The sequence below is a fragment of the Aphis gossypii genome, chromosome 2 (assembly GCF_020184175.1).
Source record: "Aphis gossypii isolate Hap1 chromosome 2, ASM2018417v2, whole genome shotgun sequence".
NCBI lineage: Eukaryota > Metazoa > Arthropoda > Insecta > Hemiptera > Aphididae > Aphis > Aphis gossypii.
Genome location: NC_065531.1, coordinates 67,290,668 through 67,317,327, shown reverse-complemented (window position 1 = coordinate 67,317,327; position 26,660 = coordinate 67,290,668). Strand labels below are relative to the sequence as shown.

Sequence of the window (26,660 nt, the reverse complement as noted above, 5' to 3'; positions counted from 1 at the left end):
TACCTTTTCAAAGTGATAGGCTACACCACCTAGACGTTCAATCTATAAATATACAGACATGAAACTTTTAAAGCATTTTTTTTTCAGCCTGAGAAGAAAATCTTTATAAAAATTCGCTGTAAAACAACCAATCACCACAGTGTTTTAAAAAGCATAGATACCACAAAAACTGCGAAGAGTAAATGAACTCATCAAACTCGACGTCCATACCGAGGACAGGTAAAGTTTTCAGAATACCATTCAACAGAAATTGAAATTGGTGATCAATTGAAAAAAATACAACTCAACAAGTCACTGAAATGAAAAATAAACAAACTATTGAAACAAAACCTTTGGTTTAATTCATGAGAATATTACAACATCAATTATAATAATAATTACACAACAATAATTAACATTTAGAACGATTATATACAACTGATTGTAAAATATAATATAATTTATAATTATACACGAATATTGACTTTTTTTTGTTATTTTTATGTTTTATAAATTAATTACAAGGATATAAAATTACTTCTAAGTTTACACAAAATATTGTAATTAATATTGTGATGGTGTAATAGGCATACATATTATATTATATATATGTAATATGTATTAGATATATTGAATAAAAAAAATATAAAAAAAATTATTAAAATCAATCGAAGAAAAATAGTCGATACACCACAAGATTATAATACGAAAATACAAATTTATTTTCAATTGAATAGTAAACGTATGCCATAGTGGCTATACTGAAGTTAGTAACGAGTCTTACAGTTTATTGTAAGTTTTTTTATTTTTATTACCTCAAGTTAAAATAATGATATTGATATAGAGCATGAGCTTATGAATTGAAAAAAAAAAACATACAGACAATAACAGCAATCTAGTTATTATATACACATAGTATCGTATATTTATTTAAACATTCACATTTTTATTGTATTATATTTCAATAATAATAATAATAATAATCATAATAATATATAATATAAAACCATAAACAAGCAATATTAACGTCGAGTAAATAACATTCTTAATATTACATATAATATTAAAGATATAATGTTTGTAATATATTATAATATTATATTATGGTTTAGGTGAGAAAACATACAATTGACATGCTACGTTAAGGAATATATATAATATGTTAGAAGCAGAGGTCGCGAACAAAACCCTACTACATAGTTATTAATGTATAATAATTGTAAGTAAAAAAAAGAAACAATAATAATAATAATTACAATCAATATAATATTATAAGGTATAGTGATTTTGTACAATGTTATAAAAATAATAATAAAAATAAAAATAATGACGATGATGAAAATAATATATTTTATAATTTAAAATTAGTTTATATTACATTGTTGGTGCCAAAACAATAGCCGATTGGATGATTATGAAAAAAAGTTTTGATCGGACGACAATCTTAAAGTCATGTTTTATTTACAACTGTCTATTGTTTCGTCATCAACAAATATAGTAGTGACATTACCTTATAATGTCACTTTCTTTTAAAGCCATAATACTTCAATTTTTATTTAGCAATAATTAAACATGAATTTATTATTAAATTTATACATAATAATAATAAAGTCTTACAAGACCAATATGTACAAGATACACTAAAACACACAAACTTTACAATTTATAATTATAATAAATGAGCTCATTCTTTTTTTCTTTTTAAAATATGAAATAATTGGATTTATTTTTATTCTAATAGCCTATGTTATGTTATAATTCCCCTGTACAAAAAATAATGTATCATTAGGATTATCAATTATATTAATAACAAATGAAAGCTATAACAAAAAAAAAAAAAAAATAATAATAATAATAATGAAAGTAATAGTAATATAAATAAAATCTTAAAATTATCATTATATTATTGTTATTATTTACATTAAACCTCAAATGGGCAGCACAAAAATTATAAATTATAATAATATTGAGATCAATTATGACCATAATAAATTAGGAAACATTACCACTAACATAAATTAAAAAAAAAAAACATAGTTCAATCAATTATTTTAACAGAAAAAAAATATTAAAAAAGTTATCTATAGGTCGATTGAGTACATTTTTTTATATTATTTTTTAAATTTATAACTTAAAAATATTATTTGAGTAATTGATTATTTGACCAAATAATTAGTTTGACATAATTGCATCATTAAATATGAATTTTGTAACCCAGTTACAATCAAATGAAATGTTTCATCAATTTATTGTTACATTTTTTGTTCTAGTTTATTATAACCCAAACATATTTTCTTCTGATTGTTTGACAGTATCAATAACTGAGCTTAGTTAAAATTTTGATGACTGGTATTTCAAAATATGTAGATAATTTTGAGTTGCACAGCGAAGCTTCTTATATGATAATCTTTCTAATATTGATTATCTAATCTGAAAATACAAAATATAGACATTAAAGTAGTGATAAGTTAAATGTTTTGTTTTAAATTCAGTTACTACAATAATTCCATTCTAAATTTAAATTTGGCTAATTCAATGTAATTATGTTTAATGGTTAAATTTAATACAATATAAATAAATATGTTGTTATAGATAATTTTGTTAGTATATTTGAAAGTTTTAAACAAAACTACGAAAGTATAAACAACTTAAAGATCTATAATTTGAAAAAACTTATTTACGACTGTTATTTTATTCATATAGAATTTGGCTATACATAAGGTTGCCATATTTTATTTTACTTAAACCATGATAAATTTTTTTTATATAATTTTTATAAGAAAAATGTTATCACTCCTCCACAGCTAACCACCAAGTTTAACACACTATATTTAGTTACTAAAATACCAAACACAATGATTAGCACTCAATACACGAAGGATGTTTGTGATACAACTAAATCAGTGGTACAAATCAAAACGAGTAACTGACCAAATTAGTATCAAATAAGTTACGAGGGATGACAAAAATTGTTGATAGGGGATAGAAAAAGAGTGAACATATTCATCAATTAATATTAACATTAAGCTAGAAAAATTATTTAAAAATAGACTTTGTAAGTCAATTAAATAGATTATTTTATCAGTTATCAAAACAATATTGTTTATCTACATGTTTAATTAAAAACAAACTGTTAACACAAACTATTGAAGTTTAATTTTGAAAAAATTATGGTTCCAAAACACTTAATTAAGACAATAAAACACTATATTCAAAACCAACATACATGGCAACTTTAGCCATAGTATTTTGAACTAGTCAATTTTAAAAATTTTTCTCACATACTTTTTAAGATAAATGTAAATGAATAAATAGTATGAAATTAAATTGTGTTTGAAATAAGTGCTGTAAAAAGTAAGTTTTAAATTATTTTTCAAAATAAAAATTCAATTAACAAATAGGTTGGAATAAAATAAAAATTATTATTTAAAGTTTACAATCTAAAAATGATAATAACAAATGTTATTGGTTCATTCAAATATTAACTTTAATAATATTTAAATTATAAAATAATTTTTTTATTCAAACTTTAGAATAGGTACCTATATACATTAACATTTTTATTATTTACTTACATGATTTCAACTACTTTTCAGATTGATTACAATTTGATAAAAAGTATTTTTTTAAATAATGTTAATCAAACTTCTCAATTTCAACAAATGTATTTTAATATTTCTTCAGATTTAATGGATATATATAAACCTATAGTACACTTCTTCTGAAAATAAATTATAAACATACAATTATATTAAATTGCCATGATGATATTATGCTAAATATAGCTAGTAAGTTTATTTAATTATAATATAAAGTAAGGCCCTAAAAATAGATAGGTAAAATAAAAATTTGAATATAAAGATTCAAGAAACTTGTTTGTAATAATATAATATAATTGTTTTTGAGTGTATCTTGTCATTGAGTAGGAAACTCAAAATAAAGGGTTGTTAAACTTGTTTGCTAAACAAATTCTAAACAAAAGATATAGGATATTCATATAAAAGTTTTTTCCTTAATTTTGTAGGTTGAACTAATTTTTAACAGAAATATTGTATATAACTTATGTCAATATTAACATAAACTATATTACTATAAAAATGTGCTAATAGATTCATGAAATAAATAGTTTAAGATCAATCTTTAAAAATTTGAAACCTAACAATGGTAAAATTCTCGAAATAACAGCCAACATATTTACATAAAGAACTAATATAACAAGTATCAAGTTTTCAAATCATAAATCTCAGTGCATTATTTTTATTAAAAGTAATGGCCAAAACATACCAAAATTCAAATTATCAGAAATTATATACCAAATAGTACAATTAAAATTCATGAGATGTGTTTCATATAAAAATGAACTAGATTTGTATTGACCCAACTTAACTACAAACACATAACTAACACTATTTGGCAGTCTACTAAATTCAAGAATAATGTTTATTATCAAGAGATTCCGATCAAGTCCAAAAGAAAACATAAGAAACCTATTACAAGATTCATCCACTGAGTCGTAAAAGATGAAAAATCATTTCACTGCCAGGATCATAAAAAATAACTAAAATTTAGAGAACATATTGAAAAAATAATTGAATTTGCTATAAAAGTAAAAAATTCAACTAAATACAAACTAAAAGTATATAAATACTACTTAAAAGACATTTTTGATATGTACCAAAATTATAATAAGTTGTACATAGTTATGATAACATGTATGAACAATGAACATATTAAAATTTTTAAGCTGTTACTGTAAAATTTTAAAATCGATATTTTTTTTTTTTGATATTCTTATAAGAATAAAAATAATTTAATATTTATAAACGTAGATACTATTTTGGTTTAGCCATTTACCCGTTTTGGGAAATTTCGGCAAATTAAACCACAAAGCTTTATTCAGGAGATGCTGAAAAAATTTATTGAAAGTAAATATCAATAGTTAAAATAAGTTTTATATCATTGAATTTTGAAATTGCTGTATTTTGCAAACAAATTATTTAAAACAAAAAGTATAAATGCAAAAATTAATTATAAAAATGGTTTTATATATTTCTTGTATTCGATATAAGAATTATTTAGATAATAGTTTTGGGAATCAAATTAAGCACTTGCAATCTACATATATTATAAAAAAAAATACAAGAAAAAATGTTTAGATTTAAACAAATACAATGAAAAGGTAAATATTCATAAAAAAGGAAAAAACTTTTACAATTAAAAATCATAAAAATAACCTTTTGACTTAGCAGATGTTTTTATATCAAATTTTGAATTATTTAATAAGTTATTAATAATAAATGTTTTTTCTAATTTTTTTTTTAGAAACAATTGAAAAAAACCTAAGTTTGTTGAATGAACTATATAATTGTATGTATTATTATATTTCTACTAATAACTAATTAAATATTAAATATTAAATTTTACCTGGAAATCTTGAACTTTTCACTAATTAGTATTCAATAATCTCGTTAAAATTCTGACTGAAAATAATTTTATAATTTTCAGCGTATTAGTTGCCTTATTTCTTTTATGGTTTATGAATTTACTTTGATGACATCTTTATTCAGCTGTAAAAACCAAAACACAACAATGTTAATATTTTTTTTAGCTTTTATTATTCAATTTTTTTTTCTTGTTTTTACATCCAGAATTTTTAAACAGAAAAGGTCTTCATTGGGAAATTCAAACAAAACCTTACTTTAAAAAATGATAGCAATTAATTTCTGTTATTTTTGAATATTTAAAATTGAAAATCTACTGAATTGTAGGACTCTACTGCATATATCTAACATACAAAATATTACATATTTTATAGTACAAAAATAAATTATTTTGGATAGAACTTAAGTTATATAACTTTAAAGTTTAATTTAAGGTTTGACTTGAATTAGCCTCTATGATTTTATAATTAATAAGAATGACTTATAAGAAATAGGCCTGTAAACTCTCCCGGGTCTTCAGTTCTACTAGTTTAATTTTATAAAAACCATATAAATTCCAAATGTCTATAAATAGCTCAAAATAGTTTAAAATATTAAAAAAAAATATGTAATGTATTGAAAATTATCATAAAAACATTTGGTGATTATTTCAAGTTTCTAAGGTTATTTGGTTTTGAGTTACACCAAAAAATCAAAATCAATTTGGTTAAAAATTGGATTTGCATTAAGTCTTGTTTTTCCTTAATTTTTATAGATTTTTTGGAGTACTTTAAAAATACTAAAAATTATTAATCATAATAATATTCATCACTTCGCTCAGAATCTAAAAATAAATAAGAACAACTTTAATTGTTATACATGTACCTAAACCTATTACCAAACATTTTTTCTGATAAAAATCCTAGTTTTATTAGCTATTCTTCTGTAAAAAAATTCTAATATGTTAACACTGTTATTCAGTTATTACTCATTACACATTAATGCTAAATTTCTAATAATCATAGTAATACTTTAAGTAGATATCTAACTATACAAATTAATTATATTCTATAAGGTACCTTTGAATGTTTTCTTCCTTGAATCCGTTAATTTTTCTGCTAACTTTTTATACTTATTTAAATAAAACTCGTTTCTTGATAAGACAAAACAATTTCAACTTGAGCCATTCTATTATATTGACATAATTTATGGCAATTTTTCAGACTATTGATTCTTTTCAAAATAGCCATAATATACAAATCAACAGCTTATTTTCTGTAAATAATAAATAAAAAAAACATCAGTTAAATAAAACAAAGAGTAATTAAAAATAAACATATTAGAATTATGAGTTATAATTAGGACTGTGAATTTGTAGGAGTGCATTTTTTTTTTTTTTTTGGTGATTGTGAAACGTAGCTTTGTTACGTACATGTAGGTAATTTGAATTATGTTACAACTCATCGATTTATAAATCTTTTATATTGAAAAAACTAACCTAACCAAATTTTGCATTTTTTTTTTTGACGTTTTTAATTTTTTGCATTTTTAGGTCATATTTTCCGTTTTTAGTTAATTTTCCTATATTATTAATTTAATTCCGACAGTTAAAATATTTGAAAACTTTTTTTTTGTTTTACATAATTTTAAAAATTTTATGAAATATTTCACGTGAAATTCTAATTCAATCAACATTTTAATTATTATTTTTTTTATATATATTAAATAAACACATTTGTGTGCATGTAAAATGTAATGTACTAATGTATAATATCTTATAATATCCTATAATATCAATATAAAAATTAAATTAAAAACGATTCTAAGTGCATTTTATACTATAATTGTTGGCATTTTAGATTGCATTTTTTAAGGCTTTTAGTACATTAAATTCACAGCCCTAGTAGTAATAAATTAACATAGTAAAATGTTTTGTATCAATAAGTCTTAGGACCGTATACTAATTTAAAATTTCTACACAAATTATGCAACTACAATATTACATACATTAAGAAGGATTCGTAAAATCAAATCAAGAATTTCGAGGAGTATCAAACTGTCTAATTGTTAATCCCAACTCCCAACTAACTACCTTTCTCATCTATGCACATTCTAGTAACAAAATCTTACAAAAATCATATAACAAATTGAGCAAAATGTGTGTATTTCCAGTGTGTTGGGCACAATAAATCATGAGTTGAAAATAATAAAGAGTAGCCCAATCTCAATTGACACACGAAACGACGAAACTTAACCAACAATAACGGATACTTATGTCGGATGCACAACACTAACAGAAATAACAAGTGATATATATATATACATATTATTTTTTTTTTTTATAGCGGTTAATTACATAAATCACTAATTATGTTATCGACGAGTGTGAAGGTTTCAAGAAAGTAAACAAACACATCATAAATATAGTGCCGTATATTTGAGGAACCTTGGTTTTATTTTTATAGGCTTATTCAGGATTATATATCTTAATATATAAACATTTTGTGTTACAGTATTTGTCCGGGATGAACTCCGAAACTACTGGACCGATATTGATGACATTTTTTACACTACGTGTCATTTGGTAAAACTTAAAAGATAAGCCAAGTTAAAAAGTGATAGGTCCAATCCCGGGAGATGCTTAAACAGACATTTTGAGATTTACAATGGAAATTTTTGTTTATAGATAGTTACTATTAGTTTCAATTATAATAATAATTAGAGCAAAAGAAATTATTAAAATAATTATAATAATATTTATTGCCGTGAGAACAAATAATAAAAACAGCGGTGGATTATATTTATTGGATGTGCTGGGAGGCACAGGTAAAACTTTTCTCATTTTCAAAATGTTGGCAACCATACGATCACGAAATAATACTGGCAGTTTCCGGTGCGATTCGCCTTTGGAATGACCATCAACAAAGTCTAAACCTTAAGGACAATCACTACAAATGTATGGACTGAATTTTGAAAATCCATGCTTCTCACATGGACAACTGGCATGCTCAAGCGTCAGAAAACCTTCTGATTTATTTTTGTACACGACAGAAGGAATAATAAAAAATATTGTGTATCCAAATGCACTTCAATACAAATATGGAACAATAACAACTTTAAGTTAAAAACAAAAAAAGTATTGTCAAATTCAAATGAATACCTACTTGAATTGTTAGATTTTTCTCGATGAAACAAATAAAATTACATAATGATGAACTAAATTGAATATTGTTGTAAGATACTATTGACTTAGTATATTTTTACCATTATCTATATATATGCATAAAATTATACTGCTAGCATAATCACAGGTAACGAATTTAATACACAGTTTGAGACATAAGAGGTAGGGTTTTTAGCGGACTACAAAGTACACGAGTTCAGCTAGTATAACAATAAAACTGTCAAATCAGTAATAAGAAATTGCAGACAAAACTAATTTGAAAATTCATGGTTGCATTCCGTGTCAAGTTGAATTAAAAAATATAATCGGCTCTTTTTGGTTTTTTGTTATGACACTAAACATCAAAATGAATTTTGATACCATCATACTTTGCAAGCTATATAATGTATGTAGATATACACGAACAATTAAAAAAAAAAGAGTGGTCAAGTGAGTAACGCTTTACTATATAGTAGGTCACTATAATTGATGTAATAAATTTGAATCCAATGAGAGGTATCATTGTATACGAAAATCGATTCTGAACGGAGATGATTAGTCAGACAATAGCATATAATTTCCAGTGGTTGGTGAAAAGAAGGGTGGTTTATGTTTTAATGTCCTGAATACACCAAAATAGTTTTTTTATAATAATTATTGTAAGCCAAAATTATGGAAAACCTTATATTAAATTTTCAACTTTTAGCTACATGTACTAACATTTTTGCCAATCTAAATAACTGGTGAAATTTTCAAGTATCTACGACATACTTTTTGAATAATAACAAACATTGAAAATCGTTTGAGGATAATTCGTTACCGTTACGCAAAATTTCGTAAAAATTTAAAATTTAAACGCACATAACATTTTTCTTATACCTAATGATGTTTCCAGTTTTCCCTATAGCTATTTTAAGGAAAACTTATGGAAAATGTAGTGTTGAAATTTTTACCTTTAGATATAAAACAAACATTTTTAATGATTTTTCAACTACAAAATTACTAGCGAATTTTAGTGATTTGTATATATTTCATAAAAAAATTGAACTATAAACACTTACAAAAACTTGTGACTAAAGATCTTTGATATTTTTTTTAACTAAAATAAGAACAACTCATAAAGAACCTTATATTCAATTTTCAAGTTTTTTTGGGCAGCCAACATTTTTTTATCGACACTTCAAAAACAAATAGGTACTAAGTAAAATCGAAAATTTTAGATGTCTATAAATAATACTCCATAAGAGCCAAAATATTTTGGAAATTTAACTATATATAGATAACACTAACATAAACATTTGGTGAAAATTTCAAGTATTTACAGTGATTAGTTTTTAAAGTTACAACTATATAAAAAAATCGATTTTTTTGAAAACTGTTGGAAAATATTTACTTTTGACCAATAGCACCAAAAATACACCTAATGCACCAAGCATATTCACTTTGCCATTGGAAAACACCCCCGAAGTTTGTAATTGAAGAGTTATTTCGAAAAGTTATGCTGCACACAAAAAAAAACACACATCATTGTAAAATCAATACATTCATCACTTCATTCAGAATCTAAAACAATATGTATAGTAGCGGAGTCAGGGGTTGAGAGAAGTGCCTCTTTTACCATTATAATTTATAGTGCATAAAGAATTTAAATTTAATATAATATGTGTGGGTATATATTCTATACAAAATTAACGTTTTAATTTCGTTTAACATCAAACACCAGAAGCTAAATCCACCACTAGCACGTGAAAGATAGATTTTATCGATAAATATACATCGTTTATATAACATATATAATTTACCTAATTCTGCAACAGTCATATTCTAAAACTTGAATCAGTTTTTTTTTTTTTTTTTAAAACTATTTGATACTACACCAATTACTTTACATTTATAGACCCCATTTAACACCACTGCCTAATATTATAATATTAGATGTCGTGAAAAGCTAAGATATTTACATGATTTGTCGATCAGTTCTGTAGGGCTTTATTAGTATCAAATCCATCGTATTATTTATACAGTTCTTTTAGCAGGCGCGACAACCTGATATTAAAGGTATGCGCAATTATTATTAGTATTGTTTTTAATCTGTAACACAACGATCAATAGGTATGTGGTTAAGGTGTTTGTTATAACAAAATGTTAAATTAATTACTAGGTGCTTATGAGGTTAAGAGTAAATTGAGTCCGAGATAAGTTTGGTACATTTTGAAAGCGGTAAATTGAGTTCCGGGAAAAAACAGGTAGTAAGTAAATATTTTGACTGATGTTGAGCTATTTATAAGAATATTATATTATTTTGATCTTAGATAATGGATTTTGCATAAAATGCATGTTGCGATTTTCAAAATCATATATATGCAGTCAATGAGTGTCCACAAATCATAAAAGTGATTGATTAAATATCAAAATTGTATAGTGCATATTTTTGCATACTCTGACGTTAGGGCATGTTTTGCATATTTTTACAAAAAACATATATGTGATCCAAAAAGGTGTCGAGCAAAAAAAAAACAGATCATAGGTACGTTTATATAATATTAATATCGAATATTTCATGTCTCAAAGGATATTCAGACGTTAAAACTAGGTTAGGTTATTGTTTTTCCAATTAACATGCTACATTAAATTGTTTGTACTTTTTTCTTATTTATACCAGTATATCACCAATGTATCAATGATTAAAAATTAAATTACATTTTTGTATTACATATTTATTATATTATACATCTTACTTTTTGTTTATGAAAATTTTAATAAAACTAATAAATAATTATTACTGCAAAATTAAAATCAAATATAAAATGTAATATAAATTGAAATTTTATTCTGCATGTTTTGCATCTATCTCTTGCATTTTTGTCTTTTTTTAACACATGTTTGTTTGCATATTTTTAATTTTAAAATGCATATAAATCCAGTCTTTGATAATAATGAAATTTCTTTTTATAGAGTATGCTACTACTGTTTTTCCCCGGGACTCAATTTACGAATTAGGGTCATTTGGGATTCAATTTACCAATCCCGATGCTTATATATAACTATTAATTACACTCACAGGTACCTAATTAATTAAGAAATATTTCGTTAACACATTATTTTTCCGATTCGCGAGAACCAGGTAACTGCTTATTTAAATATATATAAAACAATCAATCGAAAATCGTTAGAAAAAATCAATAGTGGGCAAGTTAATGAAAATAATTAATTGTGGCTAGTTAAGTTAATTCAATTTAATGGCCTTCAGTTACAGTTAACTAAAAAATAAATGAACTTAACTCAGTTAATTTTTTTTCCATGTCATAATATCCATGTCATAAATTGCACTAGTATTTTTATTTGTACAAACATTTACTAAGACGCTTAGCACTATGTAAACATACAATTTAAAATTATTATTATAGTACATACTACATTGTTACTAGAAATGTATAGGCTACATCTATACATAAAAAAATTAAAATTAACTTAACTGTAAAATAATGATAATCAGTGGCGTATTTACGGAGATGGTGTAAGGGGTTTCCACCCCCCCTTAAAACCAACATATTTTGTATAATGGTTAGAACAAATAAAAACGAAGTACTAATATCTCGTAATTTTTATCATAAATATAATATAACCCCCCCTCCAGAAAAAAATCGTATCTACGCCACTGATGACAATTAACTATAAAAAGCTAAGTTAAAACAATATAAAATTTGAACTGAATAAGTTAAAAACAAAAATAACTAACTAGTTAAATTGAAAAGTTAAAAAAATTAACTTTTTAACAAGTTAATGCTCGCCATTGGAAAAAAAGTATTTATCACAGTACTAAACTATTTATATGTTGGTATAAAATTATTGATATACTAATTAATCACATTTCCGCTCAAACTACACAATGCAGTGAGTTAGCTATTCACATTATACCGTTATGTTTAAAAATGTTTTAATAACTTAAATAAAATAAATACAAATTTTTAAACAATGATTAACTTCCATTCGGTAAATTTAAATTTAATTTAGACATTTATACTTATTTATATCAATATCACATACCAATAATTTATTAAATATAATATATTTTAAGTAACAAATAAGTGTATATAATACATAATTTACATTAGTGGGGAATTATAGTAATACATTTCACCAAACTTCTTGAATAAAAATTTAATTAATTAAAACGGTTTTTTATGAAATTATTAGTAAGATTTAATAAATTATTCCTACACTAAAATTTTAACTATCATTAAAACAAAAATGATTTTCAGTTACTATTAAACATTAAAAATTAGAAAACAACAGTTTCAAAATATGACTAGTATATATGGTAACAACTTTTTTTAATTTTACACATTAAGTAAGCTTGTTTTTATTATTACAATGTACTCTCAATTACCCGCGGAATTCGGTTATACCTTCCATCCTATTCCGTGAATAATCGAGAGTATGTTGTATTATTATTTTTTTTTGCTCAAGTTAATCATAATTTTTCTTATGAAATAGACATTATAACTTCAACTTTAATTCATCAATATAAATAAATTGGTAGGGTTTTTCTACTTTTAACACTATAAGAAAGCAAATACTAACAATGACACAATACCTATTATATACTAAAAATTTACAAGCAAATGATATGCAGATACGCTACAAGATTTTAAAATTCAAAAATCGAATATACAGTAGAAACCGTTTATAATGACACCGGTTGTAACGACAACATATTGGGTGTAATGACCTTAGATTGAAAGTCCCTACAAAACATCTATATTGCATGTACTAATTTGTATCGATTATTAAGACGTCTGTATAATGGCTATACGGATGTTATGACGGTTATTTTTTGTTTTATTGGAAAAATTTAGTCCAAAAACAAATTTTGAAGAACTAAAAAGAAAATTGAGTGTGATTTTTATACTAAGTTCAATCTAAAATAACAGATTTTTTTAACAAAATTATGTAAATTATTTAATTTAAATGTTTTTATCATTCATTTTTTTTTCTATATGTATTGAAATTTCAATTTTTTTCTCATAATTTTGGCTATAATGACAAACTGTTGTTATATGACCAATTTTCCTTGGTCCCTTGAACATCATTTTAAATGATTTCTACTGTAGTAGGAAATTCAATCACCAAACTTATATTAGTGAAAGAATCTTCTATAAGAAAATATTTTTTTTTATAATTTCATGTACTTGGATAAAATTGTACTTCATAATGGTATATATAAGTTAAGATACCATAAAATAGTATAGCTAAAACTATCTTAACCACTTATTTACTATAATGGCTCAAGATAAATTTAACTCATGTAATATATATACATAAATTCACACATAAATCAAAATAATTTCTTACCTAGATTATTTACAGGCAGTTGTTCGATGCAATGTGGTCAAATATTAGTCTTATAAATTACATTGAATAACTCAATAGTTTTAAGTTAATTACGTATGTTTCAAAAAATTTTATATGATAAAAATTTACCTTTGAAATTTTTAGGTACCAAATGAAACAAAGTAGGTAGTGTTTAAAATTTTAGTAGGTACCAAGTTACATTAGTGACTTAAATCTTATATAATACTTAACAGACTGGTAATATAACTATTTTAACAATTAATTCTAACTTTAGTACTTACTCAGAATTATTAACATTTTCTGCGAGAAAAAAAAATTACTTAGAAAATAATATTTGGACTAATTAAATTTCAATAAATTTGACATTTTTTTTTTCTCCTAATGTTGTATTTAACTGAATAGATCAACATTAACAGTTAATGTCCACTTTTACTTATCCCTTCTTAATGTGAATGATTTTTTTTTTTTTTTTATCAGGAATTCATGATGATAGTTATTAGAAAATATCGCATTTTAAAACTGTGATTAATTTGTTTAAAATAAAATATAGATAAATGCAAAAATGTTATTATGGAGTTTTAAAAATAAACTGTTTAAAATTTAAATAAATATTATGTTTTAAAACATAATTATAGTGTAAATTGTATTAAGTAAATATGAAGAAAGAAAGAAAATGAGCAATCTTAAGTTATCACAGTTTGTTAAAAAGTAAATAAAAATCACAGTATATTATAAAAATCATTTTTTAAATAATCTGTTGGATTTACTATTGTTTAAAATTGTGTAAGCTTGGAATGTTAAGCTTAGATGGAAAAATAAAACTTAAATTAATAAAATATCATCAACGCTTTCCCTTTTTTTTCTTATCCTTTTTTTTATCATGTTTCTTTTTCTTTTTTCTTCGACTATTGTGGACAATATCTGTTTCTTGGTCCTCCGGTTCAGTTATAGAAGGTTGAACAGTTCCACTCAAATTACAAGTTGTGGAAATATTATTATTAGTAGAGTCAAGAAGTGAAATATTATTAGCAGTAGTATCAACTGGAGAAATATTATTAACCGTAGTGTCAGCTATAGACATTTTATTTGTCTTAATATCAGTTGTATTAATATTAGAATTTTTAACAGTTCTATAATTAGTATTTGCAGTACTTGTGACTGTAATAGTATCTGTAGTTTTAGTAGCTGTAATTAAAGTTGTACTGTTGTACCTATGGCGGTTTGAGATCAACATTAAGTTATGAGCAGCATTTACCGCTTCTAAACTATCATCTAACAAAGCATGCTCAGGTACAGCAGTAGCGACAGTTTCAACCAAGGATGGTATGCTACAATCTGATGACGGAGAATGAGGCACAGAATTAATTGATAAACTTGGAGAACAAAATGGCACAGAATTATCTGATGGCATATTTACAGGTGAGCCATAGTATGAATTTGTCGAAGAATTTGGAAACTGAGCACTAGGAACTTGAAGATATGTGTGGGGAAATTCTGTATATATTTGTCCATCAGTATAATAACGAGACACGTGATTATGTTTTGGGCCTCTATCGTTCAGAGAACAAGTGTCCAGAGAGATCCCATGTGATGTTGTAGGAAAATTACTTAAAATTGGTTGATGAGAAGAACTGGTAAGATTTCCAATTGATGATTGATGTGATGTACTGGGTGAATTCTCTACAGCAGCTTGATGTGATGTGTTTGAAATATTTTCATGAACATATTTTAAAGACTGATTAGTTAAATTTAGATTTATTGATTGATATGCAGGACTAACAGAATTCTTTACAAAATATCTATTTATTTCATTAGGGAAATGTTCTTCATCAAACTGATGTGAAGTAGCTAATAAGTTTTGGTTAGGTGGCTGGTATGATGAATTAGATAATTCTTCCAAAACATGTTTCGGTATAACTTTATTAGGTATTTGTAAATATTGATAAGAGTGAAGATGTAAATCTTTGTTAAAATATTTATGTCCAATATCAAGTTTTTCTTTACATTCAGAATTTAATAACTTATTATTATCATTAGCTGCGTCTGAATAACTTTCACATGCATTTTGTAAATTTTGAGAATTACTTTTCACATCTTTATTTAATGGAAAAATAATTGTGAAAGCATATGTAAAATTTTTTATATGTCTTTCCATATCTTCTATCATCTGAGAAATAGACTGTTTTTCAACATCTTCTGAAGTAAAACGATGTGCCAAATGTTTTTTCCAGCTACATGTTGATTGTGTATTTGTAGGCTGTTCATTTTCACAATTGTCTTCTTCAATACTTGGTTTTTTTCCTTCAACATATGTATATAACATATCTTGATTTTGATTTAATTTAGAATCAAAATCACCACAAATTTCACACAGGCACCGTTTAGGCAACTGTACTAATTCAGGTATACTAGGCCATGTTCTTGGGTTTGAAGTTAATAACTGTTTATACTTGTACTGTATATTGAAACGAAAGTCATCAAATGGTACAGTGAACTCATGCCGAAGCATTTCTGCATTAGAAGGTATAACACGGAAATGATGTCTATTGGTGCATTTTGGATACATGCATAAAAATAACTTACCACTATTGAATAAGTGGTGGGCTGCTTCAAAACCATCTATGTCAAATGATGTGCTTGATTCTTTACTTTGACATGGTATTTTGGTATTTCTATACATTTCTCGGTGCTCAGATGATTCTATTCGCGAATTACTTTCAAAATTTTGAATTTTTGTTTTTTCATCAATAGAATCAGATCCAGATTGAATGGTAGGTGAAAGATGATCAGGTGCAATGAAATTAGATAAATCTTGGAACTGTTGGTTCGGTTGAATAGAAGTGCTATTGTTTACTCTTTCGTTAAATGACAAATTAGTGCATTGGTTTGAAATTTCATTTGGTGACAATTTTTGATTTAATTCATCATCAGTATATTTATACAAAACATTTGAATTTCTTTTATAGTCTAAATTTGGAGAAGCTTCTAAAATTTTTCCATTTGAAGAAGTTTGACTTTTGTTTTTATTTAAAGGCCATTTATAATGAACTTTACAATTCTTACTAGACTGTAGCATTAAATGTGTCATATTAATTATAGACTGTTCTTCTTTTTGATTTGGGTCTTCCAACAAATTTGGTCCTAGTATTGGGTCATAACTTGAATATTGTAATCCATTATGTGGTGATATGCATTCTGGATTTTTATTTTGTAGTCTAAGAGGAGAATTTTCATATCTAACAGATGTATTACTGTCAGACCTTGGGTACTTATATAAAAGTCCATTATTCATAATTGACGAATTTTGATTATGAACACTATCATAGCCATTAATTAGTGTTTGTTTTACATTTGGATCATTATCAGTTGGTTGTAACATAGGATGGATATATTTATCATTTGAACATATATTAACACAACTTCTCTGTCTATTTTTAAAATGAATTAAATTGGGATCTTCTATATTTCCATGATTTATCATATCTATATCTGATGAAACACGGAAATCAGCAATTGGATTGTAATATATTTGTGGAGGACTTTTATTTCCTAAAAACACTTTTTGTACATGTGCTTCATTCAAATTAATCGGCATTACAGACTGTGTATTCAGATTAATTGGTACTGAAATCATTTCTGTTGGATCTGTATATATTTTTAATTTTTGCTTTTGATGATGGTTAGATGTGTCAGATGGATTTTTAATGGTAGACCAATTACCACACTTTTCAAAACTATTAAGCGATTTTAAGTCACTTGATATAGACATGGATAAATTATTTATACACAAATTAATATCTTTGGGTTCAGCATTGTTGATTCTCAAGTCCATTGAGTCAACATCACTAAATTCATCTGAAACTACATCAAGAACATCATGTTTGTCTTTGTTGCATGATGAACCTCTTTCTAAAACATTCATATCAGTTGGTCTAGAATTATTCATTGCGAAATTATAAGAAGGTTGTTGTTCTATGATAGATTTTTTCTTCAATCCATTAAAACACATATTCATTGTACTATTGTGATAAATGCCACTATTCGAATCATTTAACTCATGTGCTATATCTTTTGAAGACACAGTAACAGGAATAGGTTTAACAGTAGCTGCCAAAGGTATTCGATTTACATCATACGCAGTACCATAAGCCGAATTCGAAACTGAACTTTCACTTGGAGACAAAGCAGCCGTATACGAATCTTCGGGAAATATTCTTGATTCGATTCGATTATAAGAACATGGCCTAGACATAATTGGAGTTTCCAACTGCATATTATTTAAAAGTTCAACTTCACTATTTTGATTAGTAACACGACTGGTGTTCATGTTAATTGAATTACATAAACCATTTAATTGTTGTAAAGAAGACTGAGAATGATCACAATCAATATCATTATGATCATTATGGGCATGTACCAATGACATATCAGGAACCCATGAACTCTTATTCATAGGAATATCAGTCGAGTTAATAGACACAGGAGATAACACATTTACTACTTCTAAGTCTCGTGTATTTGAATTGATAGCATTTTCAACATAAGGATGTTCTACATGAGATAGTTTCTGTTCCATAGGCAAAGCATAAATTTGAGTATTTTCATTTTCATTGATAGATCGTCTGGATGAAACCAATTTTGAAATCATTTCTTCAGATTTTCTTAAACATAATAAACGCTCAGTCTTTGGACTATTGTTACCTTCAGTATCAGAGCTTGTTGTTTCAATTCCCATTTGCTCAGAATTATCAACCATTGGTTTAGATTCTGGAGAATATGAATCAGAATGTGACAACTTTATAGGCCATGGTATGTCACTTGAAGGAGAAGCAGTATCGTCCTGGTCACTACTTAGATCAATAATTTTAGAAGTACTATTACTTATGCTTTCATCTTTGTCACTAACAGTTAAATTAGTCTCTGTATGTTTCAAATTTAAGACAGCAGTTATAGATAATTCAGGGTGCGATGTTTTTGTTACCCATTTATTTTCTTTGGCTGAAGATACATTCATTAGACGAGAAACTCCATTTGTGTCTTGAGAGTTCTTTAGATTTTCATGTACTGTGTTATCATTATTTAAAGTGTCACGACTAATATTTTCAACACTTGAATTCTTACATTTTGAATCAACGATTTGATTTGGGTTACAGTTTGATACATTTTTTTCATGTTTGGACTTTGTTCTGAACATTTTTTTGCTTTTACTATTTTCACCAGATGATGAATGAGTTCTTTTTTTTCCTTTAGCAAAGGAACATCCAGGTCCGTAGGAGTGATGCACAGCACTTGTAATTTCAGACATATAATTTAATCTACTTGAATTATTAGATAATGTAGGATCAAATCTGCCTTCATTTCTATGTAATGGATGTTTGTCAGATGATTTTGATTTTTTCTCATTGTCTACCATCTCATCATCACTTGATTGTTGCTTTTCATTAACTGAGAATGATTCTCCATTAGTGGTTACTGATTCTTGTGCCACAACAGATGATTTTTCATTTTCATCTACTATTATATTATCAATAGTCATTTTAGTGTTTGATGAATTTATAAGATTAGATTTTTCCATACATCTTTTATCAGAACGTGAACTATTTTCTTTATTCCGAAGAGGTTGATCTTCTGAACTTTCTCCCACGTGGTTTAAGCTTAATTCCTTGCTTAAATTATTTATGTCTGTAACAGAACTAACTTCATCGGGTTCATCATCAAGAAGTATATACTGATCTGGAATATAAAAATTATATTTGATTTTTCTCAGCAAGCTATTGCAAGACCGTGTAGTTGGTATAATTGGTTTTAGAGTGTCATCAAAATTTTCATTCTGCAAAAAAAAAAAATAATAATAAATTAAAATCACAATAGCGTACAAAATTCCAAGAATTAATATTTATTACTACTAAATATTAATCAACATTTACATAAAACTGTATATTAAAATAATCTGAATAATAACTTATTGTTTTGTCAACAAATTGACGACAACTAGTGATATAAAATGTTATTAAATTTGCTAAATAAATAAAATTAATTATTTTTATTATACCTAATAAAATATTTAATATAATTAAACTAACTTGCACTTTTTTAAGTAAAAAAAACAGTAATTAATTAAAAACCACTATTAATAAAATAATTTTAGTTGATTTTGTTTTTTTTAATTCAAAAATACAAAACAATATTATAGCCCTTTCAATATAATGAAAATAATTAACACAAATAAAGAAAAAAAGAGCAGATGGAGCATTAATAACCAAAGGATCATTGAATAATAATTAATAAATATTAATTTCAGTATTATTATTTAGAATTTAATACCTAAAATTATTATAATATTATAAATATGTAAGCTATGCACAAAAAACAAGTTTATTTTTTAAATAATTCTTAGTTGTAATAATAACCATGAATAATTAAAATATATAAGAAACATAATACCCACAATCCATTACAAAAAATAAAAATTATATCTTACCCAATTTGTCAGTACTTCTTTTCCTGAAATTGCAAATAAATCTGGCCGTAAAATTTTTAATTGTTCTTCAATTGGTTTCAATAATATTGGAATATCTTTTCTTGAAGTGTCCAATATATCCTGAATGAAATAAAAATTATTAATAAGCTACTTTTTATGGGCTAGTAGATAATTTTTCATACAAACAGAAAAGTACAGTATAAAAATTATTGGTAATATCATACTATATCTATCAAAACCTTTTTATTAACCATTAATGTAATGAAAACTAATAGTGGTTCAAGTTTAACATAAACAATTAAAATTATTAGACTTTTAATCTATAAAATGTTTAGTTACCAATTTAACTTAACTAACAATTTGGACTGGCACCATTTATAGTTAATAATGCATTTGACCTATCAATTGATCAAGAATAATTTATCTATATGTATAATTAAAAATTAAACAAGAACAGTTATGTTTCAATTTTTTTCATGTTTACTAAATTAATTAATCAATTCAAAATGTAATGAATAAAAAGTAAATTTAAAATTATTTCATCTTTTTATACTTAACAAAGACATCCACAAGTACTATGTAAATGTAATTTTAATTAAGTATGTAGCAAATAAAAAAAAAAGTTATGTAGTATATACATGGCAGATTTATTTAATATAAGACAAAATTAAATAATAGCTGTACTGTACTATACCGTATACTACATTAAAATTCATATAAATATTCAGTATGAACAATGAATACTGGATGAATACTATTTTTAAATAGGTTTATAACATTTAAATCAGAATTTACCTTGTAACACTCTTTGAGAGGTAAATTTGCACCATACAAAACAAAAGTAACATTTTTTAAATCTCTTTGTATTGTATCTGGTGTTCCATTAGGAGACATTGTCAATTTTGGCCAATTAGGCCAATTATATTTTTCATGTTGACTCATAAAATCATGTGGAACATTTAACCCTCTCAATAATAATCTTATATTTTCCAATTCCTTTCTCTTAACAGAACTAGTCATAACCGAGGAGTGAATTATTTTTTTCCACAGTTTAAAACATAAAATATATCTTAAATAAGTTAGAAACTTCATTTTTTTAGGAATTGGATGTTCAGACAGTAATTTTCTGTAAATAATAAATTTATTAAGCAAATTAAAAAAATTATTACAAGTAAGTACTAATTATTAATAATAAGATACTAACTTAAAAACTGGAAGCATTATTGTTCCTAAATTAGTACTAACAGAACCATAAAATATATAGTATAATTGAAATACTGTATCAAACATATAATCAAGTTTCTGATCTAAAAATATAAAAATAAAATAAATATATAAAATCTATATAATACATTTCATAGAAATTTATGAATTCAAATATCAATACATCAATATTTATTTTAATATCTTACCTAAAAAAACAAATATCATTGTATTTATTTTACTTGACGTTCTTTTGTGAGATGAGTTTTCTTTAAAACGCCTACAATATAAAATTTAAAGTTTAAATAATATAAATTTAAATTAAAGATATAATTTAAATTTTTTAAATTTATAGAATAGGTACTTTTAAATTTGTATACCAATATAAAAGTATTAGGTATAAGAGTTATAAGTTATACTTTTACCAATCACAAATAAGATTTAACAATTATTACTAAATAGTAGTGGGTAGTTAAATAAATATGTTTATTATTTATTTATTATGTTTTTTTAAATCGGCACTTTATTATAATTGTACTAATTGGAATAATATTAAAACGGCAGTAATTTTTGATTCGGCATTTCCAAATGTATATTTATATTTTAAAGATAGTGTTTTTCATACAAATTTAATTATTTTAAACTAATTCATTCGGAACATAATAAAATAGTGTTGCATAATGGGCCTACTAAGTACAAAGCATACTCATTCATAAATATCCATTGTAAGTACGAGTATGTATTTGAATATAAGTATTTTGATTGTTCCGCATGAACAATACAAATTTAAGTACAAGTGAAACTAAATAAATATTGTACCGATGAAACGATTCCACAAAAAGAATGAATTACTACCACTATTACTTATATTTTAAAATGGTGAATTACCTATTTGATTTTTTTTTTTTTTTATATATTAATAGATTTGTTAAGTTGAAAAACATAGAAATACTGGATAATAATACAAAAGCAATAAGAAGTAGATAGATAGGTAGAACAGCGATTATTAACAAATAACACTTTTATCATAAATTCAAAATTGTCAAAACCATTTTTATTTTCAATACATATTTCGGTATATTTCTATATTGGTATTATATCAGTTTAAACTTTTGTTTTATATAGGTAATTTAGAATCTCGTTAATAAATCTCATTATTTATTATATAATTAAAAAAAAAAAAATTTAATTAAATATTTTTAGAGTAGAAGTCTTCCTTTATAATATTAATTTTTTTCTTACTTACAAATCACAATATATTGGGCAATATATATACAAAAACTATATAACATTCACATTTAATATTTTAAATACATATAAATAATATAAATTATTCTACTTACCTATTGATTATCATCCCACATAGTTTTATTTTAAATTGATTTAAAATAAAGTGTATATAAAGTGACTATACACCTAATCACTATACATCGCTAATTTTTATGAAAATAATATATTTTAGATTTTTTTTTTGTAAACTTAAATGTGGGTATTTTATAATTATTAATGGAATTAGGAATGTATAGTTTTAGGATTATATAATCAGTTACATTTTAATACTCTTTGATTTAAATTAATTTATAATAACATTTATGGAAATCATTGATCAATAAATAAAATAAGACATATTTAAAATATTAAGAATGAATCTTACAACCTTTACAGATATTTTACAGTTTATTAATATCTCGAAATTGAGTATTTAAGCCAAGACTTACTGAGATGCCATTAGTTTCAAATCAATGAAATATGCCAACATTGAACTCATTCTATCATAATATATAATATCCAAAGTATCTCCTTTTATCTGAAAAATAAATAACAATTATAATCTAATACATAAATAGTAAATAATACAAATAAAAATAAATTAAATCATACACATTTTTCATAATTTATGACACAAAATTACAATGAATTATTAATTAAGAGTTGTAATACTTTTATTTTTTTTATATAATAAGTGTAATATTCAAACGATTGCCACGTAATTCTGTCTTACAAACATAAACTAAAACAAATGTGTTTGATCAAACTCAAAATAACAACTCAAAATCTTGAATTGTGAACTTTAATATTAAAGGGATGAATTAACCTATTTCAACTTTGAGCTAAGAACATTATCGGTGTTTATATATTGATTTTCAATGATGTTTTAGTTTTTAAACAAGTTGAATAACAAGTTTTATTTATAAGGTAATATTCGAGGTAATATTTGACACATTCATAATATGTTTAAAATTGAAATATAACAGATAATATTGTTTCTTTAAGTTAATAGTTAAATTACCTTTAATATAATTAAAAAAAAAAAACAAAATTTGTTCAATCGAACACACATTTGCTATATATCTGAAATATCAAGACAACATAAGTGAGAATAAAAATGAAAAGCATTTTCTTCAAAAAAAAAAAAATTAAAAAAATTAATTTAAAAACGAATTTTTTAAAGCTAATCGTTTATCGAGTCGTTTATCTAAAGGTATGAAAAATAAGTTTTACAAAGTATTGAATTATAAATTATATATTTGTATTATACCACATACCTAGCCTATCTTGTCGTATGCTCTCTACAGCTATACTTAGATTTTAGGCAATATATTATAGTAATAAGTGAGATGATGTAAAAATGGTTTTAAATGACAAACATTTTTTATAAATAAGTAATATATTATAGGTATTAAAAATTATTATATATTACCTATCGATGCAATATAAAAATTAGAAACTGATTCTACATTTTATATAATGTTGTAAAATTCTCTTAAAAATATTTTGAACGTCACGTGAAAATATAAAACCCAATGATTAAATATACGATCAAAAATTATATGATGCAAGAAAAGAGAGTGCTAATCTTTATTACCATAAGATAAGTCACAATAATAAAGATATAAATTGCATAGTAGAGAGTATATGGCAAGAACAAATTCTGTTTTAACAATAATCGTGAAACATAAATAAATATACTTTTAAATAATTATTAAATTACACTACCTACCTACATACTTTTCAATTTTAAAAATATTAAGGTTATTTTTGTTAAAGAAAAAATAAGTGTATTTACTCTTTTTATGCGTTTATAGTATCCTCGAAAAAACATCATACTTTGTTCTAGATAAGATTTCAGAAGAGTTGATTTATTAATTTTATTTCTGCAGTCAACCATTTCTGGCGCTATATTCCTGTAAACAAATAAATCCTTATTTTAAATAAATGTATAGTTAAAACATATTTGTATAGGTAGACATACAATTTATAACAAGTAAGGTTAAAATCAGTTATGAGAAATATAAAATATATAAAATATGAAACATAAATATTATTCTTTATACTGTAATTTAATTTGGAAAATTAATCATATAAAGTTATGTAATTAAATTTTTTATTAACTACCAAATTATAATTTTTAATAATAAATTAAATTCCATCTAAAGTAATAATTAATTTTATGTTAATATATTTTAATCCGTCATTGGTGACGTTACTTGTATAACACCGTTGTTGATGTGTGAACGAAATGCTCACCTACTAAAATACACGTGTGAGCGTATAAATTTATATACCACAGTACTGACAAACATTAATATTGAACTGCTAAAGCATAATAATAAAATAACACGATAATACGGTAAGGCAATCAGTGACGTGCGAGCTACAGTGGTGAGCACACACAACGCTAACATATACTGTTTTACTACATATAATATTTTTCCGTATTCATTTTCGTGAATAACTCAATGAAGTATATTATATAATATAATTTAATATTGTCAAAATCAAATGAAATATAAACCAGTGGTTTTAAAAATGGTAATTATGTGAGCGAAATGCTCATAGCGTCACCTACGATGGATTAAAATTATTTTAATACCAAACCAAAAAATTTGAATTAATTTGATTAAAATCTGATCAAATAGCCCGGAAAAAATTGTACTTATACGCAGTTCACAATAAGAATCTCGATATTAACCAGTTACTGTCCTTAATGTCAAGAAATACTCATCCACTATCTCCACCAAGTCTACCATCTATATGCCCACTGCGAAGAGAAACTACATTCTCTGGCCTCTATATAAAAGTCAGCAACTGAGGTTTTTTCTTATGATTGTGAACATAGTATAGTATTATAAAGCATTTAAAAAACAGAAAAATAACTATGAGTGTTGTAATATTTATTTAGATGACAACCTAACTAGGTAGTAAATCAATAAAACATTAATACATTTAGCTTTTGAAGCATATTTTTCTATATAAAATAAGACTTACAGTGTACAAATATAATTTCTAATTAGATATCTAATTGTATATTCTAAGTACTTACAAACAAAAAAAATTGAATAATCCAATGAAAAGTTCTGTATTTGTACTGCATGAAATCATGCGGCATTCCAACCGAAAACCAGCTAACCATTTAATAAATGACATTTCCACCAATGTTTCTTGACAATCCACATACTTAGGAAATTTGTCTGAACTTATTGGTGTGTTTTTAGTATTTTCATCGATATCTGAATCAACTAAAATAAAAAAAAAAAATTATAATACATATAGTTATAAATAGGTACAATACATAAAATTGCAATGTATACATTTATAGAGTAAAATACCTAATTGATATTTTAGTAATTTGTATATCCTAAGCAACTGTTTTAAGACAATAAATCGTGATTTCACAAATACATAAAGTTAAATTATTATAAACAACACATTTTTTTTTCATAGATATTAGTATAAAATAAAGAGTAAAATAATGTTGTTGTGTAAGTACCTATTTAATAAAAATAAATGGTTTAAATAACCTCTAGTTTCTGTCATATTATGTATATAAAATATAATAAACTATTTTGTGTTTTTTTTTCAACAATACATTCTAATAACTTAATTGATCTACCTAATTTTGAAAATGTCTAGATATTGTATTAGATAGTAGGTAGTTAAATGTTTTTTTTATTTTATAAAATGTCAAAATTAGTTAGGTAACTGTCCTTACATTTTTTCTCAGAATACATAATCATATGTTTATACATTAAAATTGTTCATAGAAATAGATTACATT

General features: G+C 24.5%; 1 protein-coding gene across 6 annotated transcripts in view; it reads right to left on the bottom strand.

Annotated features, from left to right (window-relative positions):
* Positions 1–875: 875 nt before the first annotated feature.
* LOC114128512 (uncharacterized) overlaps positions 876–26,660 on the bottom strand; it is a 37,177-nt gene continuing 11,392 nt past the window's right edge. Inside the window, exons 2-15 of one of the 6 annotated variants that reach the window (XM_050200483.1) lie at positions 25,926–26,121; positions 24,669–24,786; positions 23,320–23,408; positions 21,811–21,881; positions 21,603–21,705; positions 21,194–21,524; positions 20,399–20,518; positions 13,918–19,747; positions 11,845–11,934; positions 10,524–10,653; positions 6,479–6,674; positions 5,404–5,546; positions 3,555–3,700; positions 876–2,409 (exon numbers count right to left, since the gene is read on the bottom strand). In XM_050200483.1, coding sequence (XP_050056440.1) covers positions 14,759–19,747; positions 20,399–20,518; positions 21,194–21,524; positions 21,603–21,705; positions 21,811–21,881; positions 23,320–23,408; positions 24,669–24,786; positions 25,926–26,121 — 6,017 coding nt within the window. In that variant the 3' untranslated portion in view covers positions 876–2,409; positions 3,555–3,700; positions 5,404–5,546; ... (2 more) ...; positions 11,845–11,934; positions 13,918–14,758. The remainder of the gene's footprint in view (positions 2,410–3,554; positions 3,701–5,403; positions 5,547–6,478; positions 6,675–10,523; positions 10,654–11,844; positions 11,935–13,917; positions 19,748–20,398; positions 20,519–21,193; positions 21,525–21,602; positions 21,706–21,810; positions 21,882–23,319; positions 23,409–24,668; positions 24,787–25,925; positions 26,122–26,660) is intronic. The other 5 variants (XM_050200486.1, XM_050200482.1, XM_050200481.1 and 2 more) reach the window with 5 other exon arrangements.